General features: G+C 39.5%; 1 protein-coding gene across 1 annotated transcript in view; it reads left to right on the top strand.

The window, feature by feature from the left end:
• The window catches only part of SLC9A9 (solute carrier family 9 member A9), a 561,779-nt gene that overhangs the window by 34,849 nt on the left and 511,029 nt on the right, over nucleotides 1-15,901 (top strand). The window contains exons 3-4 of the mRNA XM_081301714.1: nucleotides 12,586-12,663; nucleotides 14,165-14,241. Coding sequence (XP_081157840.1) covers nucleotides 12,586-12,663; nucleotides 14,165-14,241 — 155 coding nt within the window. The remainder of the gene's footprint in view (nucleotides 1-12,585; nucleotides 12,664-14,164; nucleotides 14,242-15,901) is intronic.

Here is a 15,901-nt window from a genome sequence, read left to right as displayed (position 1 = left end):
CACCCTTGATACACAGGGCCTCAGATGTGCTGGATGCCTGAGTCCTGTAGAACAAATGGCTCAGGTGAGATGGAGGACCAGGCCCTTCTCACATCTGCCTGTTATATTATCTTCTGTTGCTGATGTCATATCAGCCTTAGAATGGAGTCACAATGTCGTGGTAATACCACAGTCACACAGGATGGCAGGGAAGCCCCCACATGGAGGGCAGACCCATGGGAGATAAGCACCACCCAGTCCAAGTAGTTGAAGGACCAGGGCTCTGAGAATCTAAGTCAGGAGTAGGAACCCAGGTCACTGGTCTTACTTAGGCAAGAACAGTCAGCATTAGCCAGAGCTGTTCTGTTCAGACCAGGATGTGTGTTCACCTTAGAAAAGAGTCACACAAATAACAAAGGAGGGTTCATGCCTCAAGAACCTTATGAGAAACACAGAAACTCTAGCCATGGGTGATTTGCTGCCATGACAATGATCTGGAAAACCTCTGTGTCCTTCATGGATTTGCAGCCAGTGTGAGACCCATTCAGAGTGGAGTGGGTAACCTGAATCCACTCATGGGTGGCTGACAGGGGAGAGACTGTGGTTAAGAGGCCAGCAAATACCACTGACCAGCTGTGTGATCTGGGATACATGTAAAGCTTTTAGAATAATGCCTGCCTCATAGTAAGTGCTCAAAGTATATTAGCTTTGGCTTTATATCATTATTATTGTCAATAAAGCAATAGACTTGGAAGTAGAAGCAATGGTTTGAGTCTAGGACTTGTTGCTTATAAGAACATTGGTTCTGTTTGTGTAAAAATTGTTTTTTCACATGTTTAACTCAAGATGAGTTGCTGTACATGAAGGAGATTTTTAAACTGTAACAGCATTATGGGGAAATATAAGCTGTTATGTTTTATTATGGATTATTATGATATTTAATTAACAACTGATAAATGTACCAGATTACATCTTCAATGCAAATATAATATATATTTGCATTGAAGATGTAATATATATATAGATGAAGATATATATATATATATATATATATATATATATATATATATATTTCAGTGATCTATCGTTTTTAATAAAATAGTAATAAGTTTTCTAATTGGTGAGACAATACTCAACCTTCTAATAATTTTTGAAAAGAGTAAAATTAAGTCAAAACTTTGGCCATAGCAAGAATTACCATTGATCACCTTTCCTGATTCTGTTATCAGGTCCTTTCAGATATTTTATAATACTTAAAAACCATAACAAATCTGGGTCTCCCCTCCCCACTTTTTTTGGGATACTGAGGTTTGAGCCCAGGGCAGTTTACAACTGAGCTATATCCCCAACTGTATTTTTATTTTTTATTTTGAGACAGGGTCTTACTAAGTTGCTTAGGGCCTTGCTAAGTTGCTGAGGCTGGCCTTGAAATTGCAGCCCTCCTGCCTCAGCGTCCCAAATCACTGGGATTACAGGCATGTACCACTGTTCCCAGCTGGGTCCCCACTTCATAACTTTTTCTAATCTTTCATTTTTCATCTTTCATGATTCATTGATCCCTTTTAATGATACCAGTCTATTTCAGACGCTCACAGTTCAGAATGGCTTTCATTAGCCATTCTGTTTTGTTTGTGATATAACTTTCTAGCTGATAAATTTATGGGAAAATCATTTTAGAAGGATAGGAAAGTTGTGGGTTTTTTTTTATTTTGTTTTGTTGTGAAAGAAAGAATCCAAATAATTCCACAATATCATGTAAGAACTGTAAATTTTGCTAAATTTTCCTCTGGTCTTTTTATATGATTTTTCTACTCAGGTTAAATCAATTGATCTATAGAGAACTCCATAACTTGTTCCATTTACTTATTATCATAACCTAAACCTTTTATCAAGCTTTTAAAGAATGCAGTGTTATGTGTGGAAATGTACTTAACTTTGAGTTGTTCCTTAATGCTCACAGGTATAAATAATGCTTCAGTGAACATTTATCTACATAAAACTTTCCTTATATTCCAAAGTATTAAGGAGGTTGCCAGATAACAGATACAAAGCATTTATTAGAATAAGTATCTTCTGGAACTTTGGAAAAGCAGTTGACAATAGGAGAAAAGCCAGCAGAAGCCAGTAGGAAAGGATGACCCACCAAAGACCCTTGAGCTTTCCTGGCACAACTGGCTGTCCATGTGGAAGAAGGAAGAATTAATCCTAGCTCACATTAAATAAATAAATGTAAGATGAATGGTGACCTAACCGTAATATCCAAATTACAAAATTTAGGAAAATATCTACTTATAACATGAGGAGAGGGAAAAACAATTAAAAGTCATCCCCAAGAGCTCAAATAATAAGTAAAAATGGAATGCACTTTAAAACACTACACTTTGAAACTTTTCTATGGGAAAGACAATGTCAACAAAGTTAAAAGACAGAAAAGTTTAAGGAGATAATGAAAATGGAAGAATGTGTTTGGAAACTAAATAATCAAAATAGATTAGTAACCAGACTCTCTGCAGAGCTACTCAACAAGAAAAAGTCATACTGGGTAAATAAGCATAGTTCATTAGTAATGGGAAATGAAAATAAGCAATAATGTGATATCATTTTGTAATCATGAGATTGCCCCAAACTGGAAATTTGTCAATACTCAGTGTTTGCTAGAATGTGGGGAAATGCTCACTAATCTGCTATGGGAGTGTAAATTGGTGTAACCACTTTAGAGTTATTTGACAGTACCTACTAAGGTTGAAGATTCCTTTACCTTATCATTCAGCAGTTCTACTTCCTGGTATTTTCCATTTATAGAGAAACTTTCACATGTACACAAAGACTTAAGTCACAAAAATATCCACTGTGGTACTTTTAGGATGGCACAAAATAGGAAAAACCTAATTACCCATCAACAAGAAGGGCTTACATTTATCCAATAGAAGGCTACCCAGCAGTTTAAGTGAAAGGATAAGATTCACGTATATATTAATGCAGATAAACGTCCCAAACAATGCTGAATGCAAAAAGTAGGATAAAAAATATTTATTAAATTTCTGTAAAATTTTAATACTACTAATTGTAGTTTATGGATACCCATATACATGAAGTGTATGAATTCGGACGTGGAGGGAAAAGGACACCAATGTCAGAGTACCAGTTCCTTCTGGACAGGGGTGAGAGAGGGAATTCTACTCTGACATGTCACTTAAAATCCTTTGAAGGGCTCGGGGTGTAGCTTAATAGTACAGTGCTTTCCCAGTGTGTGCAAGGCCCCGGGATTCCATTCCCAGGCATGCAACACCCTTCTAAAAAAAAAAAAAAAAATTGTTTGGAGCAAAGGTAAGAACATAAATATAATAAGAGAGAAATATTTCTGGTTAGGATTTCTAGGTTCAGTACAGCCTGGGAGTGACCTGGACCTGACACATGTTCCTTGATCTCTTTAGGGGACAATATTAGGTTAGGATTTCAATTTTTTTTTCCCAAAGCAAAACTGGCACAACTTCATAGTGTATAAAATAGGGAAGCAGAACTGCTCCCCAGGAATGGGAGGACTGAGCCCAGTAGGCTCCAGGGCAGTTGTCCCATTACCACCACCCCTCCACGGAATGGGTGGCCTCTAAGGCAGCTTCTCCATCGGACAGCCCCTGTGTCAACAGCACTAGGTGATTCATGACCTGAGCCTACCTGAGATACAGGGAGAGCCTGCCCCAAGCCAGGCTCTGTAGCAAACTCAGGGGGAAAGGAATTCACTTTTCACCAACCTAATTTGGCCATTCCACAGATCTGAAGGTCCTGAGTAAGATTCTGCCCCATTTTCTAAAAGATTCATTTTCCTTTCCTCTCCCTCCCCTTTCTTTTCTTCTCCTCCTCCTTCTTTTTTCTGCTCTTATCACTTCCCTACCTCGTCTATTTCTGTTCCCCAAGCACTCCTAAGTTTATTTAACACCTCTTATTTTTGTTGTTGTCACTGGGTCCTGGTTACCTCTCCTGCCTCCTAACTTCCCTCTTCTGACTCTTGTCCCTTTATTCCCCTTTATTGCTGTTTTTCATCCAAGAGCCATTTATCCGATTCCTAAAAGGGCCACCTCCTGCCCTCTCCAGTGAGGGACCTGGAGTCCACACAAATGCTTCCTCTCCACTTGATTCTGCCTTAACCCCAGGACCCACTTCTTGGCTGAAGTTAACCCAAAGAAGCATTTGCACACCTCCAGATTATGAAATCCACAGGATTTCTCCTCCATCCTTGAGCTGCTTCTTCCTGTAGCTGATAGAAGGTTAGGGTAGGTGTGTCAGCTCCTCTCCAGCCAATCCCTCCATCAGCCAGGTACAGAAGTCTTTTTTTTTTTCTGCTTGCCCCTTTGTGTATTCATCGAGTTTCAGATACATAATAAATATGAGAAAATGTATGTACCAAATGCAGAGATTTAAAAAGTGCTTGTTGCCTCTCTGAAGTTCCAGTTTCACTGGGAACCCTGGGTTTGTACCTGCTAAACCTGGTCCCCTGCACCAGGGAGCAGCAGCTCCTTCCTCCACTTCCCCACCCCCCTGGCTTTCAATGGCACTGAGCTCCCTTCTCCTCACTCTGACTGTTCCTTCATCATCTCCTTCTCTGTCAGTACCCCTCTCTTCCTCCCCAATGCTGTGCTTGGCCCTCTTCTCCTTTCTGTGACACTCATCAGGGATCCCATCTCTACTCAGCAAGTCATTTCTTCTCTACTGGTGATTCTTATGTTTACATCATGAAAGGTTCACTCAGTATCTTCTCTTGTGCTTACCTGATTTAGTAACAAGTAGAGAAATAGATTCAGGAGTCAGAAAGATGGAGATCAAAAGAAAAATACTAGAATGAGCCTTGGTCTAAGGGATGAGGGGACCTTGGCTAGATGCTCTACAAGAACTGACAGGAAGGAAGGCAGAAAGCATCAGTGAAATAGGGAGTTTTTAGGGAAAGGCTTGGAAGGGATGTCTGTTACTTCTGTCCACATTTGATTGGCTGGAACCCAGTCACGTGGCCCCACCTGACAAGAAGGAAATGAAGTCTACATGTCTGGCCAGGATAGAAAGGAAATGGGTGTGTGAGCCCCCAGCAGTTTCAGCCACACATGCCAGATGTGCTGTTCTGTTTCTTGCTCTTTTGACTTGGCAATAAGTTTTGGAGAGCTACCATGTCAGTTCATGGAATCCTCAGTTTTTCCAACAGTTGCATAGAATTCTGTGTCGTGGATGATGTCCCAACATATTTAACTAGTCTATTTCCCATCATCCTCAAGGGCTTTTTTTTTTTTTTTCTTTTCTATTTTCCATTCTCTCATCTGCTGTGAATATTCTTGTATCATTCCACACAGGTTCAGGTATATTTGCAAGAAAAATTTCCCATATAAGTTGTTGCTAAATGAAATAGTATATAGACAGTTAATTTTTTTTTATATCTTACATACATGACAATAGTGGAATGTGTTACATTCATAATTATCCATTCACAGCACAATTTTTCATAACAGTATATAAAGTATGTTCACACCAAATTATGCCATTATATATGAACTCTTTTTTTTGCATTACAATTCTTAATACACCATTTTTTAGACAGTTAATATTTTGATAACAATTATTAAATTATCCTTTTTAGAGATCATGTAAATTTATACAGTCATTGTATTGTTCAATCCTGTTTTAATGTCTTGATTTTTCTTCATCTTTAATGAACATAGTTTAAATCCATCCCCAGTGGATTTGAGAGAGGTGTATGGTCTGTAGCTATGCACTAGGCCTAACCTCCCCCTCATCCCTTGTGACCCTACCTGGTCTATTTCTGTTCCCCAAGCACAACTTTTGCCTTCTATACCCAAACCATTGATTTGTCATTCTATTTAATGTAGATTCAGGTCCATGCTAATCAAAATCCTTTAAATTCACTATTATAGTTAATCCTCAAAAGCCCCTTTAGGTTGTAGGCATTTTTATGCTCATAATGCAAATGGGGAAACTGAGGCTCACAGAAGTCAAGTCAATAGACCAAAGTCATCAAATCAGTATGCACTATATTATTAAGTATTCTGGTCCATTCTGTCTCTCACTCTGGTGTTTCTCAAGCCAAAGCATAACTTAAGAAAGAGGAAAGAGAATGTTTACCCTTGAGCAGTCTCTAGGTGTGTCCTAAAGCTGCTGCCCAGAGTGAGCCAAGTTTTCTTTGAAGTCTCCTATTTGTATTAAAAATGCATACAGATCTTGAATTTCATTTTTTAATACATCTGCATTTATTTTAATATTTAAAATTGTTTAAATTATTTGCTATCAACTATAACTGAAACTTCAGAAATCTGCCAGCTTCCTCTATGGCTTAGGGAAAGCAAACCCACTGGCCTAAGTCAGACAAAAGGTGTGCTCTGCATGTGGGTGCTCCTGAATAGACTCCCACTTGTCCTTCACAACCGGGCTCATATGCTGCCCCCACTTCAGCCTTTTTGCAAGGCCAGCAATCCCAGACTGCTATCTGGCTGGGAGAACCCTGAATTATAGCTTAATTCCATGCTCAGAGCTTCTTCTGTAATACAGGGTCTTCTTTTCTTTGGCCACAACCTTCATGGAATCAGTCTCTATTACATAGCATATCTTCATATTCCTTATAGCTTGCAAAATTTGTAATGAATAAATCATTGAAGATGATCAGTCTCTTTATTGTGCTAATCTTTTTATTTGTCCAAAGGAATCAGCAAAAACCAAAATAACAAAAGCCTAGTTCTTAATTCTAAATCTGGCTTCAAGTAGTTACATTGGTACAGTGATCCCTTGGAAAGCACACATGTAGTTTGACTGTGTATCTACATCCTATTCTCAGTGATATCCCTGTCCTGTTGATTGACATGGGCCCACTATTAATTTCTTCTCCTGTATCTGGAAAATAAACATCATTGCATTTGCTAGCTACTACTCAGGAATGTTGTCAGAGTTGATGAAATAATGTTTTTAAAAGACCTCTTTGGAAAGACCAGGGCACATAAATCACAGTCCCTCACTAGGATATTTATTTTAGAGTTTATTTATTTAGTAGTTCAGTAGAATATAGATATTTCTTCCCAGATAAGTCATATTGAGTCAGTGCATGCCTTACTACTCAGGTCCAAACAGAATTTTGTATCTCTAACCTTCTGATGAACTTGGAAATTAAACTTGGTACATTCTTTCTACTCTTGGAAATTTTCTAGTTGTTTATCTGTGTGAACATATGTCTGGGCCATTTTTAGTCAAATACTGGTGCACGTGGGAGATGATATTTAAAATACACTGCATCATTGTGAACACACTGATATTTCTCTCCCCCCATAGTATCTTTAAGAATTGAGTTCTGATGTTTAAAATCTTTCACAGCTTTCATGAAACATGCATAATACTTCCATCTCAGAGTCTTAGGTCTGTTGTTCCAAATGAACCACACTTTGGATTGCATAATAGAACATTTAAAAACAAAATAATATGAATTTTAAATTCTGGTAACTGTCTAAAAATGTACTATTCGATTGCCACTAGCCACCAGTGTTAAAGTAAAAATTCAGTCATTCAGTTGTCCTAGCTACAGTTCAAGTGTTCAGTAGGTCATGTGACTGGTGGCTACTATTATTGCACAGTCTTAGAACACACCCATCATCACAAACAAGGTCTGTTGGCCAATCCTTGTCCCTAAGGACAAGATTTGTGTCTTTTGTTCCTAAGACTAGTGGAAATCCCGTTTGGGGAACATTTTTTAGCTTTCTGCTCTTCTTTTTCCTCTACCCTTCCCTTTAGATGCTTTTCTCCTTTGTTTTATAATAAATAATTGAATTGTTTAGTCTTTTAAAAAAACCCAAGGCATTGATTTGAACACAGAATATGAGGAAAATGACATGTGGAATTCCCATCTGGAGGCTGGGACAGTGGCAGATCCAGCCATTTCTGAGAAATTGCCTGGGTTTGGAGTTACTCCCAGAATTTTGATTTAGCAGCTCCTAAGCTTACAGCAAGTCTGAAAGGAACACAAATCTGTTTTGTATATACAAATAAATCCTTGTATGCTGCATGCCATTCTCAGCCTGCCAGTTTCATCTGGTTGCTCCAGAAAATATAATTCAATAGCACGTTAGTTAACCTGCATGCAGGGAGTGGGGCACCCTGATTATTGGAATGTTCTGGTTGAGTGATTAACCTGATTTTTGCAGAAAAGCTGCTGAGGCAAGGATTTTCTGTTAGGAGTCTGTGCCACCATGGCTTGCTCTTGCAGATGATCACAGTCGAGTTGCTTCATTCCCCCAGCACTCAGCAATACATCTCCATGCTAAAACCTTCAAACACGCAATTGCTATACTTGCAAGAAGCCTCATAAAAATAGATCAACAGTGGTGTCTCTGATCATCCTAGAAAAGAGAGTAAAGAGAGAAGCAAATTAAAATCTTCATGCATGTTTTACACAATTGGGAAACCTTCAGGACTTCCTGATAAGAGAGCAAGTATAACTTGAAAATATAAAAAATAAATATATATATAAAATATTAAATATATATATAATATAATATATATAATATATAAAATAACATATAAAATATATTAAAAAGTATAACTTGAAAATATTTCTTTATATATTTAATTTTCTTTAGTGATAAACACAAAGTGCTTACTAGATGGCAGGCAATGCCCCAAGGACTTTACAAAGATTAATTCATTTTATTCTCGTAGCCAGCTTCGTATTAGATACGACATTATCATGTTCACTGAAAAGATCAGGAAAGTGAGACACAGAGAGTTTAAATTCTCATCCAAGTCCCTGAGTTTGGGACTTGAACCCAGGAAACTTGACGGTGAGTATGCATGAGACCACTGTAGATCATTCGTTTTTCTTACAATAAAAGCCAGAACATCTGAAGGTAAAAAGTGAAATCAAAACATTAATGCTTCTCTCCAAAATCCATTATAAAATTTCTGCACCAAAGGGAAAATTTATTAAGAGCCCAGAATAAATCATAAAACACAATACCTGCTAGCAGTAGGCTGGTTTTTCCAAAAGTAAAATAATATAATGTTTGATTTCTATGTGCGATGGACAAAGCATTGTTTTTATCTTCTGTGTTGATTGTTGTATTCAAAAGGATTTTTTTTTTTACTCAGTGTTTTGAATGAGCCAATGTAACAAAAGAGATGACTAGAGTGTCATTGTGCCTGCATAATGGAAGTGTAAAATTCTTCTAGTAGTATGCAATGTGTGCTAGTGAGAGAAAACCAACCATAAAGAGCTGCTACTATTTAACAGGCACTGACTTCAGGGTTTCATAGACTTGGTTTCTTCCTTTCTGCTATCCCTGGCACCTAATCTGCCAACTACCCTTTGGGTCTTCCAGTGTCCCTGGAAACTGCCCTTTTCTCCCCAGCTCCAGGCCTCTGTCCTCTCTCCTATTGATTATGCAGCCCTCACCCCAGGGCTTCTCTCAAAGCTTGAATCTCATCCTCTCATCCCTGCTCCAACCTCCCACAGGGACCTTTTCCATTTGAAATTACCCCCAGCTCTGCTCTTTCTCGCCTTCTTCTTTGGGCTCACCTCCCCCTGCTCCTTCCACTCTGGCCTTCATTCACAAATCCTTACTGCTATTTTCCACCTTAGATCTTTGCGGGTGTTATTCTCTCTGCTTGGGGTGTTCTTCACTCAACTCCTTTTGGAGGACTTTTCAAATTTTGCATTTTATCTTAAATGTCACTTCCTCACAAAGCCCTTCCTGGTTGTCCTGCCTAATCCCTCCTTGCCCTCTCTGACACAGCCCTTTGATCATGGGGAGCAGGTAGTTTAGTTAAGTCCGCCTTCACAACTGGCAAGGAGGCTCCCAGTGATAGGCACTGGGTCCCCACTCTGCCTCCAGTGTCTAGTACAGGGTCTGACATGAAGAGGTTCTTTATGACCAATGGATTTTCCCATTTGATAGGATTCACTCATTTTTAGAAAATGGCACTGGGGTCGGCTGTCTGTAGTTACACAGGGAGTGTGTGACCTACTTTGCTTAAGATTCTAATGATAAAATCTCCTGAAGGACATCAAAGGTGTGGACAGAGTGAATCTTATGTAACTTGTGGTAGCAGAATATAAAAGGCAGAGCCTCCTTATGTTGGGCATGCAGAAGGTCAGAGTGTAGGAAACAGGCAGGCCTGGGAGACAAAACCTGGGTCTAGAAGCTCAGCTTCTTCATTTAGTAGCCGCCTGACCTTGACCAGCCCAAAGCTCTCTAAGCCTTGGTTTTCCCCTCTGTAAAATGGGCCTGTTCACCATTTTATCTCTGGTACCTAGCATACACCCTGGAATGAGTGACTTGATGAAGAGTGAATGAAATGCATGAATTCCCCCTGTCTTTGTTCCTGTAGGGACTTAATGCAACATCACACTTACATGCCTGGGAGAGAGTAGGAACTTGGGCCTGCTAAGAAAACATCTCTTCCTTTCTCCTGGCCAATCTCTTTTTCTTCTCAGGTGTTCTGTCACAGGTAGTACCCCACCTTGGTTTGGGATAAGCCAAGAGAAGGTCTGAGAAAGCTGAGGGCTTCCCTGTTGTCTCCAACTCATCCCTAAGTTGAACATGTATCTGTCCTATCAGGTGGTGAACTAGTTATTATGTGGAAAACAAATCAAAATAAGGGCATGTTCCTTGCTGAAGAAATTTGCCTCTTGGTAGGAAAAACTAGAAAACATGGGTGAGACAGTTATCTAGACAAGAAAGCCCAAGGCCGTTCACCTGATCAACAGCAAGGCTGGGAAGGAAGTCTTCCCATTATTTTCCCTCCTAGAGATGCGTGCACCTGTCACAGCCTCCATTCCTCCTAAAGGGAGGGCTGGTGTGGCCCCTGCGATCCTTGGATGAAGGATCCAGAAATTGTCACCTACTTAAAGGCAGTCAATCTAGGCCAGTGCTTACGGTCCTTCCCGGGCCTGGTGTGAAAAGATGAGCCGAGCCCATCACATCCCACTTCCCATGGGTTTGAATCATGATAAACTGACATTGGGGATCGAGTGGGGCAAGAGATTACTGTGAGTGTGAGGTCACACGGGCCAGGGAGAGAGCTGAGAAAGAAGCAGAGGCCTCAGGGTCTAGGACGGGGGTCCAGATGACCCCTTTGGATGCTCAGTGGTACAGGAGGTGTGGCATCAACGGTGACTAACTAGGTTTGTGAAAGGGAACTAGGCTAAGTTAGGTGGCTTCTTCTTCCTCCACCTTTCCCTTCCCATATGTTAATCGGATGAGCAGAGCTGAAGGTCCAGGGGAGGCAGAGAAGAGCCTTTGACATTCCCAGCTAAACCAAAAGGGAAAATCGGAACCAACAGAGGCTGTTCTTATTTTTTTTTTTGTTTGTTTGTTAAATAATCTTTACCTGTAATGAAGGTGAGTATAATGCATCCCATTTTAATAGATTTGACTCCAAAATAAGTGCTTATTTTTCCTTTCCATTTGAGCGAATTATTTACTGAGCAATGAGCCAAACAGTGGGAGGTATTGAGGCTACAAAGAATTGACTAAGGCATCATTGTGACCCTGGATAAGCTCCCAGATTAATGGGGGAAATGGCTAGACACAAGCCACTTGTCATGAGAAGTATGTTAGAAGACACAGATGCTACCAGAAGGGTCCAACGTGCTGAAACAGCACAGAGGAGAGAATGGTCTGTTTGGACCATTGGATCAGGCCGACTTCACCGGGGACCATATAATTTTGAGATCCAGTTTCAGAGAGGAGTAGATAGAATTCGCACAAGGGGAAGGAAATTACAAATTTGAGTTGTGAAACCCATACAGCAAAAGACTTTTATGAGTACTCTAATGGTGAGAAGGCGACATAATGAATGGCATGTATGAGAGAGAGAGGGGGAGATGGAGGGAGGGAGGCTGGGGAAAGGACAAGGGGTGGAGAGGAGTGGGAAAAGATGAGGAGAGTCTAGGTGGCTTTAGAGATTAAGAGAATTCTTATTTTCAAATGACCAAGTATGTGGCAGATGTTGGATTCAAGAATTCCTACCTCTCACTGCATTGTATTTCATACTTGTGTTTTGGCCAAGTTTATTTTAACATTTAAGTAAAAACCAATAAAGAAATACTGGAAAAATCCATTTTCATTTTTCCAATGTGTTTTTCCACAGTCTGGAAAGAATTTTAAACTTTGAGATAGGATAAAACAGGGAACATGAAAAACCAAATATGTAAAATTTTTGGTTTGGAGAATACTAAATAAATCCCAGTCAGAAGCCAAAACAATGGAGTACTGTTAATTCCTTTGATCAGGAAAAAAATAGTATATAATAGAAAATATTTAAAATATGAGAAATGAATAACTAATAAAAATAAAAGAAAAATGTTCTTCCCTAGACAGATTTCATTGAGTTTTGTTATGGTTATTGTTAGTAATAGGATGGAAATTATAGATTCACACTGCATTTATGATTTCTAAATTTATATTTTCTCATATTTTCATATCTTCTAATTTAATAGTGTGTTAATATGCCTCATACAAACTTAGCAAAAGCAACCATTGCTGTTTGGTTTTTTTTTTTTTTTTAATGTTTTTAATGGCCTGAAGTAACATTTTTTCTGATTGTACTTTTTTACTTTTCTGGCAGATGACGTTTGACCCAGAAATTTTCTTCAACGTTTTACTGCCACCAATTATATTTCATGCAGGATATAGTCTAAAGAAGGTAAATATATAATGATCTTTCCTTTTTCTTTTCTTTTTTTTTAAGCCTTAAATAGAGAATTTTGCTTGTACTAAAACAAACAAAAAACAATTATTTTATGGATCTACTTATTTGGCAAGAATATCACCATCTTAGATTGCATAATAAAGATTCAAACCTGACATACTCAGAGTTGTTCTGAACCTACTATGTCCAATACCCAGGCCTTAGTCATGTGCACCTATTGATCCCTTGAAATGTGGCTAGTCAGAATTGAGATGCTCTTTAAGTGTAAAATGTCCAGCAGATTTCAAAGACTTGGTATTTAGGAAAAGAATGTAAACTATCTCAATAATATTTTATATTGATTTCATGTAGAAATGTTAGCATTATATATATATTGAGTGATATGAAATGTTATCAAACTTCATTTAAAAAGTATTTTTAAATTTATTTTAACGTGGCTGGAAATATTTAAATGACACATGGCTTGCATTATGTTTCTGTTGGGCAGTGTTATTCTAGGTGATTGTAATGAAAGTTCTCATGCAGTATTATTGGGTTTTTCCATCAGGGTATAAACGTGGGAAATGCTATTGACATTCACAGAGAGAAAGCCTGGTTTTGCAGTTTCTCTTTACTTAACACCACTGAGGCTCAGCCTGACTGCACATTTCATGGGTTAGTCATTCACATACTCTGTGCCACAGGGTGAGGCCCTGGCCTTGAGATGCAGAAGTAATGTGCTGCTTCTCAGCTACCTAGTCGGGACCCGGGAAATTCCTGGGACTGTCCTCCCTTTGGCCTCTCTTCTCTGGTGGCCGGCAGCTTCTCCATTACAGATCTGATGGCTATGTGTGTGCTCCAGGCTCCCTCTTGCTGTCAGTGCCGGCTACTCAGATCCCACTAAAGCCCTGAAAGGGAGTTTTCCTAAGCAAGCCTTCGAGAAGATCTAGCAGGCTGAATGGATTGAGGTCATCCAGCCTCATGGGTAGCCCCAATACCAGGCATCCTTTCATGTTTGATTCTTTAAATTGTTGAGGTTTTTAAAAAATGAGTTTCCTCTCATTCAGAAAACATACAAGTTAAAGAAGCCAGAGCTCACGAAAGTCCAAGGGCAACTTAAATCTCTTTAAGATAGTTTTTTAAATAAGGAGTTGCATGCACAATAAAACTTGAAGTGTCCTCCATGAAATGTCCCAGAGTCCTGCATGGTCATTCCCTTAGTCCCTTCCCTCCTTCTCAGTCCAGTGAGCTCCCCTCATCCCTACCCTGTTGTCTTCCAGATGGCTTTTTTCTCTGTTTCTTTCCTTTTTCCTTTGTCCCTTGCAATGAAATCACTTAAGTCTCCATGGGCACAGTAAGGCCAGGAATGAAGCTCCAAAAACAAAATTTATCTAAACCATAAGGAAGGTCAGGGCTGGGAAAAGCATACATTTGTTTTTATTTCCTGTTCCACTGTAAATGCAGATGTACTTCATGAAGGTTTTATTTTTGTTGTTTTGGTTTTTTTTCTCCCCAGAGACATTTTTTTCAAAACTTGGGATCTATTTTAACATATGCCTTCTTGGGAACAGCCATCTCCTGTATCGTCATAGGGTAAGTGAAGGAGGAGTTGGAGATCCAGGTGGCTGGGGGTCAGGGACCTGTGGGAGGGATCTCACACTTCCTGGATTCAGACTGGTTGGGCCAGTTGTCTCTTTTTTCAGTGCATCACATCTGGGTTTGTTTGGTTTGGTTTTGTAGTTTGTTTGGTTTTGTTGCTGTGCTGGGGATGGAACCCAGCACCCAATGCATGCTAGGCAAATGCCACACCAGTGAGTGACAGCCCCAGCCCTAGCCCCAGTAAATAACATCTTTGTCCATTTTTCCAATTCGGTTCCAAAGTTTACATGTCTTCCAACAAACATGCAGCATCAAATCAAAGCAGACTGCAGTTGGATTGCTGGATTTTCTCTGTGATTTTTGGACTTCTGATTTAGGGAATGAGAATCCTTTGGCTTGAGTTATATGGAACATATTGTGTTATTTTTCAGCTCAACAATGTAGACAGGCTCACCCTGCAGATAGACTCATTTTTTTCCCATCATCTTTGCAGGACCCTACTTGTATTTGACAGGAGTACAATAGTCACTATATGTCAAGGGGGTTCTTTTTAAAGGAAAGTTTACAAGAGAGCCGCATGAAGCCGATAAGTCCAAATACCAGCAGAATTATATAATATTGGGATGGCTTTTGGGTCGATACACTGTAGAATGAGGACTTTTTTTCTCCATGTATTTTATTGGTTGTGCCACTGAGCTCTAAGTCAAACTGTAGAGACTCTGACTCGCAGCGCATCATAAAGCAAAACGTGGTCCAAAATGATGAAGCCTATCCAATTCATTTATAATCCTATAGAATACATTAAAGCGCCACTATAGAAAAAAATGTCCAAGTGCTTTCTATGACCATGATGATGTAGATGTCTTAAATTGTCTGTTACAGCCAACTCTACCCAGGGCTTTTAATGCAGCCACTGCTAAAGCTATAACACAAGAAACTGATGCGGAGCACACCCCATTCATGCCTCTAGCCTTCTCTCATGCAGTGTTTAGTGCCTGCCAGTGGAAAGCTGGGGAGGTGTCAGGAAGTGTCTTCCTGCAAACCTGAAAGCAAAGGGATGCTTTTTTGTTGAAGGCTTTGCTGAATTTTTAGGTTCAGACTAGAGTAACTCAATTTATACTATATGAAAATATTCAACATTGTCAAGGCAGAGAAGATGCTAAAGATGTTAGCACCTGAAGATGGAGGCTTGCAAGAATGTAGAGGGGAAGATTTATCAAGTCCAGACACCTAAGTGGTCTTTAAACTATGTGTTGAGAGACACCATGTACCTGATCCTTCACAAAGCGTGTTCTGGAGGGGCTTTTCTGATCTGTGAGTATGTCATAGCTTCCTATTCAAATTTCAAAACTGGCAAGGACCTTAAAGGCTTATGTAATCAAAGCCCCTCACTCCGAAGCTGATTCATCTTGAAAGGCTAATTAATTAGGTCATTCTTAGATCTCTGAGAGACAGGGCTATGACCAAGACAAGACTCAGAACTCCAGTTCCTCACACAGCAGGTCTTGCCCCTAGAAGTTTCATCCCCGTACATTGAACCTATATACTGACAGAGGTTTATGAGATATGTGGCCTCTCAACAAATGTCAGGTGCTTTATAGCACAAATTGATTTTTAGCAGTTTTATCAAACAGGGATTTGAAATTCATAACAG

This window comes from Spermophilus citellus, assembly GCF_964194105.1.
Source record: "Spermophilus citellus genome assembly, chromosome: 7".
Lineage (NCBI taxonomy): Eukaryota > Metazoa > Chordata > Mammalia > Rodentia > Sciuridae > Spermophilus > Spermophilus citellus.
Note: the sequence above shows the minus strand (reverse complement) of the source record. Positions and strands in the feature narration are given on the sequence as shown.